Consider the following 17,712-nt stretch of genomic DNA (forward strand, 5'->3'; position numbering starts at 1 on the left):
AGGAAATGACCTAATCAGTGATAGCCAATCACTCTTGTTAATCAGTTGATCAGCTGCCATGTCCAATCAGCGCAGGATGGGAATTGGATCCAGCAGCCAATCAGAATTGATAACTGGTCGGTGATGGAATTGCTGATTGACCTTTAACCACCTGCACAAGTGCAAATTCTGTAAGTATATCTACCTGAAAATGACACTAAAACATATTCTAAAACTTCACTATTGTATCTGAGGTTGTGAGTTAAGACATGGGAGGGAAGCCTTCATGGTACACTGACAAGACCAAGCAGATGCTACGACAATGATGAATAGACACCGCGCAACAGTCAGCAAACAGGGGTGTTCCCTCCCAGTCCAAGGAACATTCAGTGGCCACGGACATTCGGCCTCGGATATTCAAGTGACCAGCCTCCAAGGCGGACTTCAGGCTACACAGCAACGCAGAGTGGCTGAGCAAAGGCTGATAGCCAAGTTCTGAACCCATGAGGATGGCCTTAACTAGGACCTTGGCTTCATGTCACACTACAGGTGACCCAACTACACTATACACTCTCTCACAAACACACTCACTCACGCAGACCCTTTCGCATACACACAGCCTCTCTCATACACACACACACATACACCCCACACTCACATACCCTCTCACAGGGTTACACTCCATCACACCCACACACACTTTACCAAGCATGCACACATGCAAACACGCACTCTCCCATGCGCACACTCATACTCTCTCTCTGTCTCATGTATGCACACAAACATACAAGTCTTTGGAGTGAATTTGCATTTGCAGATACATTCTATTTTGCTCAAAAACCTGCAGGCAGTCAATGCAGGCAATCAATCCATGTAATATTTTTTAAATTCCAACTTTGAAAATAGAACCAGTCTGACTCAAGATTGGGATACAGACAGACTCTAACCTCATACCTTTAATGCATTGTCTGAGCTGAGATGTCACCTTTTTTAATAAAACCTTAAGTTAAGTCAAGAAGGTAACTTAAAAGTAGTTCTGGGATTTACATATTAATGAACCAAAACCTGCAACCTAAGACCTAACAGCAATCTAGGTTTGTTCAATATAGCATTTCAGTTGCATGACACTATAATCTCTTGCTATAAATTGTGTCTTTTGATCCTGTTCCACAACTACTTGATGAAGGAGCAGCGCACCGAAAGCTAGTGCTTCCAAATAAACCTGTTGGACTATAACCTGGTGTGGTGTGATTTTTAACTTTGTCCACCCCAGTCCAACACCTGCTCCTCCACAACATGGCCTTAGTGACTTCAACACTAGAGGGGATAGGTTTAAGGCAAGAGGTGAAAGATTTAAAAGGGGACCTGAGTAGCAACTTTTTCAGAGGGAGGGTGCTGCGTACATGGAATGAGCTGCCAGAGGAAGTGGAGGAGGTGGGTACAAATACAGCATTTCAAAGACGTTTGGAGAGATACATGAATAGGAAGGTTTTACAGGAATATGGGCTGTATGCAGGCAAGTGTGTCTAGTTCAGTTTTGGAAACCCAGGCAGCATGGACAGGTTGGGCTGAAAGGAATGTAAGACTCTGACTCTAATGGTGTACAACAGCATGTTCCTTTAGGGTGGCACGGTGGTTAGCACTGCTGTCTCACAGCACCAGGGGCCTGGGTTTGATTCCAGCCTTGGGTGACTGTGTGGAGTTTGCATGTTCTCCCCATATCTGTGTGGGTTTCCTCCCTGTGCAGGTTCTGTGGATCAGCCATGGGAAATGCAGGGTTAAGGGGATGGAGTGGGCCTGAACAGGAAGCTGTTCACATGGTTGGTGCAGACTCAATGGGTTGAACAGTCTCAGAGGGAGTCTGTCGGCATAACTTGATTGTTTACGATAAAAGGTGTTATGTTGTGGAACACCTCCCTAAAGGCTGCAGTGTATGCTCACTGCAAAATTCACTCAAAACTATCACCAGGAGAGTCCCCTCCCTAACCCACGATCCCTGAAACCCCAAAGATAAAGGAGCAGTTGTACAGGAGAGTCAGCATCTCCAGGTTTCCTTTCAGAAGGACAGCACTCCCCAACTTGGAGAGAAATCACTGCTCCTTCAACATCACTGGGTCAAATCAAACTGCATCAGGAGAACCCTCCACCCTATGGGAAGCTAAGATTGCAAACTGCTGACTTAAGCAGCAAGAATAAATCAGATGGAAGCATCTAACCTCAAGCATTGCTGTTAATCCCAGATCACTGTCATCCTGCTCATTTCAGCAGTGGGTGACGATGAGAGCATGCGTATTAATTCAATACAGCTCAGGAGAGTGCCTTGAGCCGACTCCCTGGAATGCATCTGCTGGGAATGTTTGCAGTGAATTATCCCAGCTCTGAGCTAGCAGACTTGAAGTTTATTGAAAGGGCAGTAGTGGTGTTAGGAGTAAGACCTCAGATAGGGAGGAACAGTGGGACAACATTACTACTTCAGAGAAACATCTCCCCTACTCTGGATTGACTCCTGGCAGAAATGGAATAGGTATTTAAATTAAAGTTTCCTATCAGGAGCTACATGTTTGACTCAGACTATGGAGAAATGGACTGGTCATTGTGCCCGACTGCTAATGGCTGTAGCAAGAGGTGAAGATCACAGGCCCCTGTGCTGGTTCTGGTCTGAATCCCAACTGGCTCCTGAGGCTAAAAGGAGAGGGAAGTAAAACCACAATATTTAGAATATCCTGATCATGTCAGAGCTCCAGTGGGCATCTGGATCAGACAAGTTGAGATCATATCATGAACAGCTAAGCTGGTTCCTCCATCCAGCCTGATGGACCCTATCCAAGGCCTACAGGAAGAGATGAACAGATCCGGTCAACCAGATCATGTAGTTGTTTATGGAGTACTGCCAAAGTGAATAAAGACATTGATGTCAAGGTTAACATGTGATGGGCAAATCTGGAAGTGAACGTGGAATTAAAGATGTGGGATGGCTATGGAAATGGATGCCTGGACTTGATCTTCTGAGGTGGTATGGAAACTTCCTTGTACAAGTGTTCATGGCTACAATTGTACCCATCAAGTCCAGGAAAGTATAATTCTTGGACAAAAGAAAGGTTTGACGCCACAGACTGCTATCCAGAACCTCATTCAAGTCTTGGTCAGGGGAAACTTGAGTTTTAGTCATTTTGCAGAACTCCCATCTAGTTATCCTGTCCAATGGGGTATGGGAAGAGAGAAGAGGAGACATTTAGTGTGGTGATTAGTCCAGTGAGGAACCAAATTGCAAAGTGTTTGTCAAGCTCTCCAGAGATGCAAACAAATTCAAGTGAAGTACCAGTGGACTGAATGATGGACAATAAGCAAGATCAATACAAGATTTTATTCATTTCCATTCAGGTGGTACAGCCATTACATTCTTGCCAACATGCTCCTTCTCCCTGGGTGGGGGAAGCCAGATTGTCCAAGTGAAGTCAGTAATGCATTCAGACAAAGAGCAGACAGTCCCCCAGGCCCCACTAACTGCTGTCCTCCAGTGAGAGCCTGTCAAACAGGTACTCTCCCAGCCCATTCTCAGGAGCTCCCAGACGCTTCAGGTTGGTGATGTAGTCCCCAAGTCGCTTGATGATCTCAACCTCCTCATCCAAATAGTGGGTCTCCAGGAAGTCACACAGCTGGAACACAGGAATATTACAGCTCATTACATTAGCACAATCCAAGACAGTTTGGAGAATTCCCACTGCAAAACAGATGGGGCAGTACTAGCTCTAGACAAACCTGAAACATCCAGCAAACAGCTAGAGCTTTTGTACTGGTGAATATATTATCCTCTCAGCTGGCACATCTTGCCATTTAAGTGGAGTGAGTTGTATTGTGGTGTATGGTGATCATTCCACTGCAATGGTCCTGAATAGGGATTCAGTGGATAATATCACTTCAGCACTCCCACCAGATTACAATCCAAGTTCCTCCTTGACCTTATTGCTGAGCAGTTGTAACATGCATCATTCCAGATCCACACTGGGTGGTTACAATGTTATATCTGGACAAAGTTAAAAATCACAACACCAGGTTATAGTCCACCAAATTTATGTAGAAGCACTGCTCCTTCAGGTGGTTGTGGAGTATTAGTTTGGAAGCTAGAGCTTTGAAAAAGCCTGTTGGACTATAACCTGGTGTGGTGTTAGTTTTAACTTTGTCCACCCCAGTTTGACACTGGCATCTCCAAATCACATCCCCCCCAAATGTTGCATTACTGAATTTCAAACCCACAAAGACCAACCAGTGAGGTGTTGCCCTGAGGGTGTGGCAGTGATGAGAATGAGAAGGTGGTGAAGCTTACATGAGGGTCAGTCTGGGCAGTGGCGAGTTGGTGTAGATCCAGCAAACTCTGGTTCACATTCTTCTCCAGATCCAGGGCAACCTGCATTGCCTGCAGACTGTTACCCCACTCATCCCTCTCTGGCTTCTGAAACATGGAAACAAAGGACAGTTAAGGATCAGAATCAGAATCCCTACAGTGGGATGAAGCAGGTCATTTAGCCCATTTGTCCACATCAACCCTCCAGAGGATCCCACTGACCCAACCCATCCCTGTAATCCTGTTTAAGGGAAAAAAATGTAACCTGTGTATCCCTGGAAACTGGGCAACCTAGCATGGCCAAACTGACCTGCACATCTTTGTGCCATGTGCAAACTGAGCAGTTCCCAAAGGCTGGAATTGGACCTGGGTCCCTGGCACAGACACTGCAGTGCCAGTACCATCCTCAAGTCCAGAAGATGGTTTGAGGAGGAAGGGGTTTAGTGGGATCTCAGGAAACTTCAGAGAAAAATATGGAATGCACCACCTGAGGAGAGTGGGGGAGGCTGCTAGTCCAGTGAAATTGCAGCAACATCTGGACAAATACTAGGGCACAGCAGGCTAATGACTAAGTGCAGGTAGATGGGATTAGTGTAGTTTGGTCAGCATAGATAATGGTAGACCAAAGGGCCTGTTTCTATGCAGTGACTGGGAGATGGAAGAGATCAGATGGGAAAGTCCAGCAACAGCTCTTCACTTCCTCCCTACACCTTTCAGGATGAGCTAACCTTGTTACTGATGGAGTGAAGCCACATCACAAGAGTAGCCATCTCTCCACATCCCAACATTCCCACCTTCACATCCTGGAGGAGGACTCTGCCTCCACGCCGATTCTGGAATTTCAGCAGCTTCTCTGCATGTTCCTGCTTCTCCTGGGAGAGAGCTTTGAAGAACTGGGAGAAATGGTGCAGGGCAACATCATCCCGGTCAAAGTACGACATCTGAAAGAGAACCATTTACACATCACTGGGCCCCAATTCTAGTTGTCAGAAATAGAGACAAATTTAGCCCTCAGACTGGCTAGTCAAGCAGTTATTAATCCTCTGCATTCTCAACCAGGGTTTAATATCCCAGTGTTGCCCAGTGAGCCAACAGCTCTTAACCCTAGCTGCCTGTGGGGACATGCAACATCCATGTTTTAATTTGGATTAAACAGCTGGAGAGTTGCTCAGCAGGTCTGGTACAGATCAGAGGAGAGAAACACTGAATTCATGTTTCTGCTCATTAACACCATTAGAATTGGAAGATAGACAATTATTGAAGAGTTTCAGTCAAGGAACTGAGTGAGCAGGATGTACTTGTGGTGGGATGGATTGGGTCCAGGGCTAGACAGCACTGGGTTAACATGAGGGATGGACATCAATGGACCCAAGAGGCAGCTTTTTCCAGAAGGTGGTGTATGAATGAGCTGCCAAAGGAATTAGTGGAGGCTGGTACAGTTACCCCATTTCAAAGGCATCTGGATGGGTATATGAATGGGAGGTATTTAGAGTGATGTGTTCCAAATGGGACTAGATTAATGCAGGATATCTGGCTGGCATGGAAGTGTGGCTTAGAGGGTCTGTTTCTGTGCAGACCAGGTCTAGGATGGTAGATGCCAAATATTCTGCATGAAACCAACTGAAGTTGTAACCTGTAACAAGGGGAGGGTTCAGTTGGATGACAAGGAAAACCACTGGAGTACTAAGTGCAGTCTACTCCAGTCAACATTAACTAGAGGGTAATACCCAGTCACCAGGGTCATGGAGATACAAAACTGATATCAGAACACAGGGACAGGAGGCCATTCAGCCCCTCAAGCTTGTTCTGTCATTCAATGAGAAAGTAACCATGAGGCTGCTGCAAGGCACTACATTTTTCCAGTTCAGCCCCAAAGGAACAATGGATTTTGGACATGGCCAGAGAGAGATTTGTGTAGCTGATACATCATTGGGATTGTCTTGTACTGATCAAATGTATGGTACAATGTGTTCATATCAGAGTATGGAAGGGAATGAGTGGGAAGGGGATCCAGGGTTTGCTGAGGAAAGCCTGTACAAGGAGCCTTTTAGTTGTAAGCAAGCAACTGAGTGATTAGAAAAGTGTAACTTGATCAGGGAAGAGCCCAATACAGGGAAAACCTCATGCGACTGATTAACCATTACACCAAGCTGATGACACCATCTACAGGTAAATGGAAGAGCACTATGCTTGGTTTGACTTGAGCAGTTCAAGCCATTAGATTTACACCCATATTTGATACAAACATTGAACATTCCCTTGTGAGCATGATGGTGCTGTTAATGCTACTTCTTCAAGCAGCTGGTTTCATCCTTGGTTTGTGCCCCCCTCAAGATGGGTCATAAAGGCAGAGGTGCTGCCATGTCTGGAAATAGCTTCATCACACAATGGCAGGGGAGTGGCCAGTTCAGTTATTCTCCAATCTTGGTTTGTGTTAACAGGCAGAAGCTGCTGGGAGCAGAGAAGCTGTTCCTCTGAAACTAAGTTCCATGCTTCAACAGATGTTTCTTACTTGTATGCCCTGAAAACTCTCCTGCCAGCAAGTGGAGTTTGTATTTACCATTTGCTAAAGGGGGTGTTTATGAGCTGTTGTGGGTATGGGAATGTTATGTTGCAATTGAGTCCATTGGATTCCAAGTAGTTGGACTGCCTGAAATCCCTGCTTCCTTTTGGTGCTTCTCCCATAGTATGTCGATAGTTGTTTATCTAAAGCAGAATGGTTTGACCAGCTGCATCACCCCTGGCTTATACACTGTACAACTGTCTTTATAATGAGCAAAGGTTAGGGTCTGGGCAACCTTGGTGGTTTTGACAGATCCAGACTGGCCCCTAACAGTTGGTTGAGGACTATGAAGGGACACGACTCTGGTCAGAGTGGAAGTGAGTGATCCATCCTTATTAAAAGCTAACTGGTTCACCAATGAAAGCTGTTCCCACCTCCATCAAACAGCTCAAGGGATTTCATCCTCATCTCATGAGAGAGGACTGTAAAAACAGAGGAGCCCAGAGTGTGATGAATATTCACCACATGTCTGCTTGAAATTTTGTAGGTACACACACATCCAGACACTATCCAGGATAAAACAGCCCACTCCATTGGTACTGCATTCTCCACCTCCCTTCAGTGTCCATTATCTACCAGGTACCCTGCAGCACTCACGTAACACATTCCAAATAGGACATTCTAACACTTAAGGGCAAGGGACAAATCATTACTGGGAAAAAAAAAGGCCATTGTAATTCTCATACCATCCTGATTTGATGGTCTCCATTTCTTCAGTCATTGGGTCAAGTCAACTCTTCCTCCAGGTGAAGGGATGGACGAGTGGCTACCTGACCACCCACACAAGTGGATAATACAGAAGGATAAATAGACCAACTGGAGCTACTTAAGTGCAGGCCAGTCTCAGCCTGACAATAAATACCTCTGCTCAGATAAGCCAAGTATCATTGATAAACACTGCCATCACTCCCTCTTACAGTATCAAAAAAGTATGATGCTTATTTAGCATTAGCAGTAAATAAACCAAACATACCAGAATACATTAAAGCAGCAGAAAGGCAACTGGTCAATGGATACCTCCATTCCATTACTTACAGTGTGGAAACAGGCCCTTCAGCCCAACAAGTCCACACCAACCATCTGAAGAGCAACCCACCCAGACCCATTTTACCTCTTCACCTAACACTACAGTTAGGTTAGCACAGCCAATTCACCTAACCTGCAGGTCTTTGGACTGTGGGAGGAAACCAGAGCACCCAGAGGAAACCCACACAGAAGTGGGGAGAATATGCAAACTCCACACAGACAGTTGCCAGAGGTGGGAATTGAACTGTGAGGCAGCAGCACTAACCACTGTGCCACCATGCCACCCACAAAATGGTTAAGCTGTTCCTGTGAAATATGCTGTTTTAACATCCCTAGGGAAGTGGCAGTTACTGCCTATGACAGCCATATCAGGGAGTTGTACATTAACTAAGGACACTGCACCCCAGAAACATCACTGAACATGAACAGGAGCATACATTATTGCATAGCAGCATCACAACTGATTGTTGTTGTAACACCACATTTATCTTGAATTGTGAAATAGGCAAGAGCTACAAGAGTCAGGCTACAAGATCATCAAGTTAGTTAGAAATAAAGAGTTTACTTCACATAATAGAAACAATTATAAATAGAGACAACACTCACCAGAGACTGATAGAGATAGGAGGCAGTGAGCTCCAGGTTAATCTGCTTGTTGACAGCAGCTTCACAATCCTGGTGATAGTTTTGACAAACCTGGGAAGTCATTTTGTGACAAATTATGGCACTACTTACCCACTCAAGTCAAAGGCCAACCACAAACTTAGAATTGCCACCAATTCTACCTAAATCATCAGAGCCTTTGTACTTTTATTTATACTAGAGGAGCAGACCTGATTTTATTAAGCAGGAAATGACATCATCAGTGATGGCCAATCACTCTTGTTAATCAATCGATCAGCTGCCATGTCCATTCAGCGCAGAATGGGAATTGGATCCAGAAGCCAAACAGAATTGACAACTGGTGGATGATGAAATTAGTGATTGACCTCTGACACAAGTGCAAATTCTCTAAGTATATCTACCTAAAAATGAGATTAAAACATACTCTGAAACTTCACTATCGTATTTGAGCTTGTGTATTAAGACAGGCTGAAAACAGATTTGAAGAATTTTGTCAGTTTGTTACTCCGAGGGATTTAGATTAGATTAGATTAGATTACTTACAGTGTGGAAACAGGCCCTTCGGCCCAACAAGTCCACACCGACCCGCTGAAGCGCAACCCACCCATACCCCTACATTTACCCCTTACCTAACACTACAGGCAATTTAGCATGGCCAATTCACCTGACCCGCACAGCTTTGGACTGTGGGAGGAAACCGGAGCATCCGGAGGAAACCCACGCAGACACAGGGAGAACGTGCAAACTCCACACAGTCAGTCGCCTGAGTCGGGAACTGAACCCGGGTCTCAGGCGCTGTGAGGCAGCAGTGCTAACCACTGTGCCACCGTGCACACGGTTGTCTTCCTACCTTTTGAATGACAGTGTTGAGAGTCCATTGAAAAATGGCTAGATTTTGTTGACAGTAAACATTTGCCTATTGCTTGACTGTGACAGAAATGCAGTGCTTTTGGGTCCTATTGCAGGCAACTGATGTACTTTGTGGATCCATTCTGAATCTGCTGTGATCTCTTTGATCTTAGGTCTCAGGAAGCCCAGTTTAAAACCAAAACACTAAATGTGCTGAGTGTGTTAGCCATGGAGTAGGCCTCAGGCCTCCATGTTTAAATTGTTGTTGGAAACATACTGCATGATCAACTTTTCAACTCCATGTTCAGTTTCTAATTGTTTCAAGATGAACTGGCCCTCAACTCAAGGATGTTTCCAAGTGGAGAGATTCTGATTCTGTTTACATTGTATTCTGTCGAACGTACAGCTCAGAAAGTGGTCTCCCAACCCGATGTGGTCCATACGCACATCTATATGGACATGAGAGTATCTCAACCTAAAGTTGAATGTGTTGAACTGAGCAGCCTCCAGTGGAATGGTGGGCTGTGAGAGTTTGGGGATTGAAGGTGCCCACTCAATGTTAGGGTATGATCACAGCCTTGACGGATGGATTGGTGGAAGCAAGTTACTTTGACCCAGTATCTGATTCAAATACCAGGTTACAGTCTAGCCATTACTTGTCAGATTGAGTTACAAGTTTGAGTATTATACATGGAACCACGGTCAGAGTCAACCCTGATAAATATTCATGGCGATGAGAGTAAGTCAGATGCTGGGAATTCTGTTGTGAATTTCTCAACTCCTGACTTTCCAAAGCCTCTCCAAAATCTACAAGACCAAAGTTAGGAAAAGTGGTGGGATATTTTCCAATTTTCTGGCTGAATACATCCCTAAGAACACTGACGGAGCCCCAGGGAAATCTCTCACCATCCTGAATTGGAACAATATCACTGTTTCTGAATCCAAGTCCCAGACGCCCCCCCTCAGCAGCAGCAGCAGCATCTGGTCTCTCCCACACCAGGTGGGCTGTAATAACCAGCTCATCACCACCTCCTGAAGGGTAACTGCGGCTGGGCACGAAACGGAATCTTCTGATTGGCATACTGAGGATTCACCAATAAAAACCACCCTGTGATGGTGCCAGAGGAAGTGGTGGAGGCGGGTACAATTATAACCTTTAAAAGACATTTGGACGGATACTTGAATGGGAAGGTTTTAGAGGGACATAGGCCAAATGCAGGAAAGGGCAACTGGTACAGTTTCGGAAATCTGATCGGCATGGACAGGTTGGACCTAAGGGTTTGCTTCTGTGATGTCTGACTCTATGTCACTACTGGTGTGCAACAGCATGTTTCGTTAGGATGGTGTAGTGGCTCAGTGGTTAGCACTGCCACCTCACAGCGCCAAGGACCTGGGTTTGATTCCAGCCGCGGGTGAGTGTGTGTGTGTGTGTGTGTGTGTGTGTGTGTGTGTGTGTGTGTGTGTGTATATAGAGTGTGCATGCTCTCCATGTGTCTGTGTGGGTTTCCTAGGAGTGCTCCAGTTTCCTTCCACAGTCCAAAGATGTGCAGGATCAGTGAATTGGCCTTGGGAAATGTAGGGTTAAGGGGATTGGGTGGGTCTGAACAGGATGCTGTTCAGATAATTGGTGCAGACTCAATGGGCTGAATGGCCTCAGCCTGCACTGTAGGGAGTCTGTCAGCATGACCTGATTATTTACAATAAAAGATTTTACATTGTGGAATGCATATGTTAAGGACCTAAACCCTCCCTGAAGGCTGCAGTGTATGCTCATTACAAAATTCACTCAAACAATCACCAGGACAGCCCCCTCCCTAACCCACGATCCCTGAAACCCCAAAGATAAAGGAGCAGCTATACAGGAGAGTCAGCAGCTCCAGGTTTCCTTTCAGAAGGACAGCACTCCCCAACTTGGAGAGAAATCACTGCTCCTTCAACATCACTGGGTCAAATCAAACTGCAGCAGGAGAATCCTTCAGCACATGGGAAGCTGGGAGGAAGCTAGGATCAGCTTGGACTGCTGACTTTAGCAGCAAGAGTAAATCAGATGGAAGCATCTAACCTCAAGCATTGCTGTGTTATTCCCAGATCACAGTCATCCTGCCCATTTCAGCTGTAGGTGATGATGAGAGCATGTGTATGAATTCAATGCAGCTCAGGAGAATTTCTTTAGCTGATTCCCAAAAATGTGTCTGCAGGGAAGGTTTGCAGTGAATGATCCCAGCTCTAGGTGGGCAGGCTTGAGGTTTATTGAAAGTGCTGGAGTGATGTTAGGGGTGCATCTTCAGATAAGGAGGTACACAAAAGTGGGGGAAAAGATACAGTGGGATAACATTGGTACTGCTGGAAAAACTCCCCCCTGGTGTGGATTGATTCCTTGTTGTGCTAGAATGGGTATTTAATCAAGGTGCTCATTGGGAGCTGCATGTTTGACTCAGACTACAGAGAAATGAACCAGTCTACATACCCCACTGCTAATGGCTGCAACAAGGCAAGGGGTGAAGATCACAGGGCCCCTGCTGGTCCTGGTCTGAAGCCCAACTCAAAGGTGAAAGAAAACAGTAGCATTTAGAATATCCTGGTCATGTTGAGTTCGATTGGGAAGCTATACCAGATGAACAGATCATATCATTCCACCATCTGGATAGAAACCAGATGGTCATGGACCTCAGGCAGAAACCTGTAAGAGGTGAGTAGATATAGGCACCCAGCTCATGCCGTTTGATTTGAAATTGCATAGTCCTTTCCAAAAGGAAAAGGAAGACATTGACGTGGAGGTGAACAGTCGATGGGCAAATCTGGAAGCAAACTTGGAATCAAAGATTTAGGGTGTCTAGGGAAATGGATGTTTGGTCTTGGGAGGTATGGAAACTTCCCTGCCCACTGTTTGCCTAAGACTGTAGGCATTGGTCCAAAAAAAAAGTATAATGCATTTTTTGTCCAAGAATTAAAAAAAGTTTTATCCTCCAGATTGTGAAATACCCAACCTCAAGTGTGGGGCATGATAGCTTGAATTTTAGTTACAACAACTCCATCTAGTTATTCCTGTCCAGTGGGGTGTGGAGTGTCAGCTGAGGTGTAAGTGAAGAGGAGACATTTGGTGAGGTGTTTTAGTCCAGTGATTGAGCCAAGCTGCAGGATGATTACTAACATCAAGCACCTCACATAGCAAACAAATTTGAGAGAAGGATCAGTGGTCCAGATGGACAAAAAGCAAGATCAATAGAAGATTTTATTCATTTCCATTTCAGGTGGTACAGCTATTACATTCTTGCCAACATACTCCTTCTCCCTGGGTGGGGGAAGCCAGATTGTCCAAGTGAAGTCAGTAATGCATTCAGACAAAAGCAGACAGCCCCCCCATGTCCCACTAACTGCTATCCTCCAGTGAGAGCCTGTCAAACAGGTACTCTCCCAGCCCATTCTCAGGAGCTCCCAGACACTTCAGGTTGGTGATGTAGTCCCCAAGTCGCTTGATGATCTCAACCTCCTCATCCAAATAGTGGGTCTCCAGGAAGTCTCACAGCTGGAACACAGGAATATTACAGCTCATTACATTAGCACAATCCAAGACAGTTTGGAGAATCCCCACTGCAAAACAGATGGGGCAGTACTAGCTCTAGACAACCCTGAAACATCCAGCAAACAGCTAGAGCTTTTGTACTGGTGAATATATTATCCACTCAGCTGGCACATCTTGCCATTTAAGATGAGTGAGTTGTATTGTGGTGTATGGTGATCATTCCACTGCAATGGTCCTGAATGGGGATTCAGTGGATAATATCACTTCAGCATTCCCACTAGATTACAATCCAAGTTCCTCCTTGACCTTATTGTGAGCAGTTGTAACATGGATCATTCCAGATCCACACTGGGTGGTTACAATGTTACATCTGGACAAAGTTAAAAATCACAACACCAGGTTATAGTTCACCAAATTCATGCAGAAGCACTGCCCCTTCAGGTGGAAGGAGTGTATTAGTTTGGAAGCTAGTGCTTTGAAAAAGCCTGTTGGACTATAACCTGGTGTGGTGTTAGTTTTAACTTTGTCCACCCCAGTTTGACACCAGCATCTCCAAATCACATCTCCCCAAGTGTTGCATTATTGAATTTCAAACCCACAAAGACCAACCAGTGAGGTGTTGCCCTGAGGGTGTGGCAGTGATGAGAATGAGGGGGTGGTGAAGCTTACATGAGGGTCAGTCTGGGCAGTGGCAAGTTGGTATAGATCCAGCAAACTCTGGTTCACATTCTTCTCCAGATCCAGGGCAACCTGCATTGCCTGCAGACCGCTACCCCACTCATCCCTCTCTGGCTTCTGAAACAAAGGACAGTTAAGGATCAGAATCCCGACAGTGGGATGAAGCAGGTCATTTAGCCCATTTGTCCACATCAACCCTCTAGAGGGTCCCACTGACCCAACCCATCCCTGTAATCCAGTTTAGGGAAAAATGTAACCTGTGTATCCCTGGAAACTGAGTAAAAAATGAGGTCTGCAGATGCTGGAGATCACAGCTGCAAATGTGTTGCTGGTCAAAGCACAGCAGGCCAGGCAGCATCTCAGGAATAGAGAAACTGGGCAACCTAGCATGGCCAAATTGACCTGCACATCTTTGTGCCATGTGCAAACTGAGCAGTTCCCAGAGGCTGGTATTGGACCTGGGTCCCTGGCACTGAGACACTGCAGTGCCAGTACCATCCTTAAGACCAGAAGATGGTTTGAGGAGGAAGGGTTTTAGTGGGATCTCAGGAAACTTCAGAGAAAAATATGGAATGCACCACTTGGGGAGTGGGGGAGGCTGCTAGTCCAGTGACATTGCAGCAACATCTGGACAAATACTAGGGCACAGTGGGCTAATGACTAAGTGCAGGTAGATGGGATTAGTATAGTTTGGTCAGCATAGATATGGTAGACCACAGGGCCTGTTTTTATGCAGTGACTGGGAGATGGAAGAGATCATGTGGGAAAGTCTAGCAACAGCTCTTCACTTCCTCCCCACCACCTTCAGGTGGAGCAAACCCTGTTACTGATGGAGTGAAGCCACATCACAAGAGCAGCCATCTCGCCACATCCCAACATTCCCACCTTCACATCCTGGAGGAGGATTCTGCCTCCACGCTGATTCTGGAATTTCAGCAGCTTCTCTGCATGTTCCTGTTTCTCCTGGGAAGGAGCTTTGAAGAACTGGGAGAAATGGTGCAGGGCAACATCATCCCAGTCAAAGTACAACATCTGAAAGAGAACCATTTCCATCCCATTAGCACATCACTGGGCCCAATTCTTGTTGTCAGAAATAGAGACAAATTTAGCCCTCAGACTGGCTAGTCAAGCAGTTATTAATTCTCTGCATTCTCAACCAGGGTTTAATATCCCAGTGTTGTCCAGTGAGCCAGCAGCTCTTAACCCCAGCTTCCTCCTGGGGACATGCAACAGCCATGTTTTAATTTGGATTATACAGCTGGAGAGTTGCTCAGCAGGTCTGGTACAGATCAGAGGAGAGAAACTCTGAATTCATGTTTCTGCTCATGAAACACCATTAGAATTGGAAGATAGACATTGACTGAAAGTCTTCAATAAAAGGAAACTAGAATGCAGGATGTATTTGTGGTGGGATGGATTGGGTCCAAAGCTAGACAGCACAGGGTTAATGTGAGGGATGGACATAAATGGACCCAAGATGCAGCTTTTTCCTAGAAAGCAGTGTATAGAATGAGCTGCCAAAGGAATTAGTGGAGGCTGGTACAGTTACCCCATTTCAAAGGCATATGGATGGGAGGTATTTAGAGTGATGTGTTCCAAATGGGATTAGATTAATGCAGGACATCTGGCTGGCATGGAAGTGTGGCTTAGAGGGTCTGTTTCTGTGCAGACCAGGTCTAGGATGGTAGATTTCAAATATTCTGCTATGAAGCCAACTGAAGTTGTAACCTTTAACAAGGTGAGGGTTCAGTTGGATGACAAGGAAAACCACTGGAGTACTAAGTGCTGTCTACTCCATTCAACATTAACCAGAGGGTAATACCCAGTCCCCAGGACGTGGAGATACAAAACTGATATCAGAACACAGGGACAGGAGGCCATTCAGCCCCTCAAGCTTGTTCTGCCATTCAATGAGAAAGTAACCATGAGGCTGCTGCAAGGCACTACATTGTTCCTTTGGGGCTGACCTGGAAAAGTGGATGTTGGACACTGCTGGCACTAATTTAGTCAGGAGAGAGTTTTGTGCAACTTTACATCATTGGGATTGGATGTACCATACATTTGATCAGTACAAATGTGTTCATAATCAGCAGATGGAAGGGAATGAGGGGGAGGTGACCCAGGGTTTGCTGAGGAAAGCCTGTGCAAGGAGCCTTTGAAGAATTGTAAGCAAGCAACTGAGTGATTAGAAAGAGTGTAACTTGATCAGGGAGGAGCCCGATACAGAGAAAGCCTCATGCGACCCAGATTAACCATTACATCAAGCTGGTGACACCATCTACAGGTAAATGGAAAAGCACTATGCTTGGTTTGACTTGAGCAGTTCCAACCATTAGATTTACACCCATATTTGACAAACATTGAACATTCCCTTGTGAGCATGGTTATGTTAAGGCTACTCCTTCAAGCAGCTTGTTTCATCCTTGGTTTTGCCTCCCTCAAGATGGGTCATAAAGGCAGAGGTGCTGCCATGTCTGGAAATAGCTTCATCACACAATGGCTGGGGAGTGGCTAGTTCAGTTATTCTCCAATCTTGGTTTGTGTTAACAGGCAAAAACTGCTGGTAGCAGAGAAGCTGTTACTCTGAAACAGAGTTCCATGCTTCAACAGATGCTTTTTACTGGAATGCTCTGAAAACTCTCCTGCCAGCAAGTGGAGTTTTTATTTACCATTTGCTAAAGGGGTGTTTTCAGGCTGTTGTGGATATGGGAACAGTTTCTTTGTTATGTTGCAATTGAGTCCATTAGGTTCCAAATAGTTGGATTGTCTTTAATTCCTGTTGTTTCCTTTTGGTGCTTCTCCCATAGTATGTCGATAGTTGTTTATATAAAGCAGAATGATATGACCAGCTGCATCACCCCTGGATTATACACTGTACAACTGTCTTTATAATGAGGAAAGTTTAGGGTCTGGGCAACCTTGGTGGTTTTGACAGATCCAGACTGGTCCCTAACAGTTGGTTGAGGACTATGAAGGGACACGACTCAGGTCAGAGTGGAAGTGAGTGATCCATCCTTATTAAAAGCTAACTGGTTCACCAATGAAAGCTGTTCCCACCTCCATCAAACAGCTCAAGGGATTTCATCCTCATCTCATGAGGGAGGACTGTAAAAACAGGAGCCCAGAGTGTGATGAATATTCACCACATGTCCGCTTGAATTTTGTAGGTACACACACATCCAGACACCATCCAGGATAAAACAGCCCACTCCATTGGTACTGCATTCTCCACCTCCCTTCAGTGTCCATTATCTACCAGGTACCCTGCAGCACTCACGTAACACCTTCCAAATAGGACATTCTAACACTTGAGAAGGACATGGGCAAATTATTGCAAACAAAAAAAGGCCACTAATTCTCATAACATCCTGATTTGAAGGTCTCAATTGTTTCAGTCATAGAGTCAAATTTCAGACTACTCCAGCAAATTGACTCTTCCTCCAGGTGAAGGGATGGACAACAAGTGGCTACCTGACCACCCACACAAAGTGGATAATACAGAAAGCCAGATAGGCCTCAACTGGAGCCTATTTAAAAGTGCAGGCCAGTCACAGCCTGACAATAAATACCTCTGCTCAGATAAGCCAAATATCTTTGATAAACACTGCCATCACTCCCTCTTACAGTATCAAAAATAGTATGATACTTATTTAGCATTAGCAGAAAATAAGCCAGATATACTAGAATATATCAAAGCAGCAGAAAGGCAACTGGTCAATGGACACCTCCATATGGTTAGCCTAAATGGTTTCTAAGCTATTCTTTTAAATTATGCTGTTTAGACAACCCAAGGGAAGTGACAGTTCCTGCCTATCAGGGAGTTATACACTAACCAAGAACACTTCACCTTGCATACATTATTGCACATCAGTATCATCCCCCATTGGTGCTGCAACACATTTACCTTGAAGCGTGAAACTGGTAAGAGCTACAAAAGTCAATCTACAGGAGCATCAAGTTAATTAGAAATAAGGAAAAACTTTACTTCACATAATACAAGTAATTATAAATAGAGACAACACTCACCAAAGACTGATAGAGATAGGAGGCAGTGAGCTCCAGGTTAATCTGCTTGTTGACAGCAGCTTCACAATCCTGGTGATAGTTTTGACAAACCTGGGAAGCCAT

At 45.2% G+C, this 17,712-nt stretch overlaps 1 protein-coding gene and 1 pseudogene across 1 annotated transcript; both read right to left on the reverse strand.

Moving 5' to 3' along the window:
* Positions 1–3,479: 3,479 nt before the first annotated feature.
* On the reverse strand, positions 3,480–8,618 carry LOC132831396 (ferritin, middle subunit-like). The gene is made up of 4 exons (XM_060849518.1): positions 8,517–8,618; positions 5,116–5,262; positions 4,304–4,429; positions 3,480–3,635 (listed from the first exon to the last, which is right to left on the reverse strand). Exons 1-4 carry the CDS (start codon positions 8,616–8,618, stop codon positions 3,480–3,482), a joined length of 531 nt encoding a protein of 176 aa, XP_060705501.1.
* Positions 8,619–12,753: 4,135 nt separating this feature from the next.
* LOC132831433 (ferritin, heavy subunit-like) lies at positions 12,754–17,712 on the reverse strand (annotated as a pseudogene).

This window comes from Hemiscyllium ocellatum, chromosome 33 (assembly GCF_020745735.1).
Source record: "Hemiscyllium ocellatum isolate sHemOce1 chromosome 33, sHemOce1.pat.X.cur, whole genome shotgun sequence".
Classification (NCBI taxonomy): Eukaryota; Metazoa; Chordata; class Chondrichthyes; order Orectolobiformes; family Hemiscylliidae; genus Hemiscyllium; species Hemiscyllium ocellatum.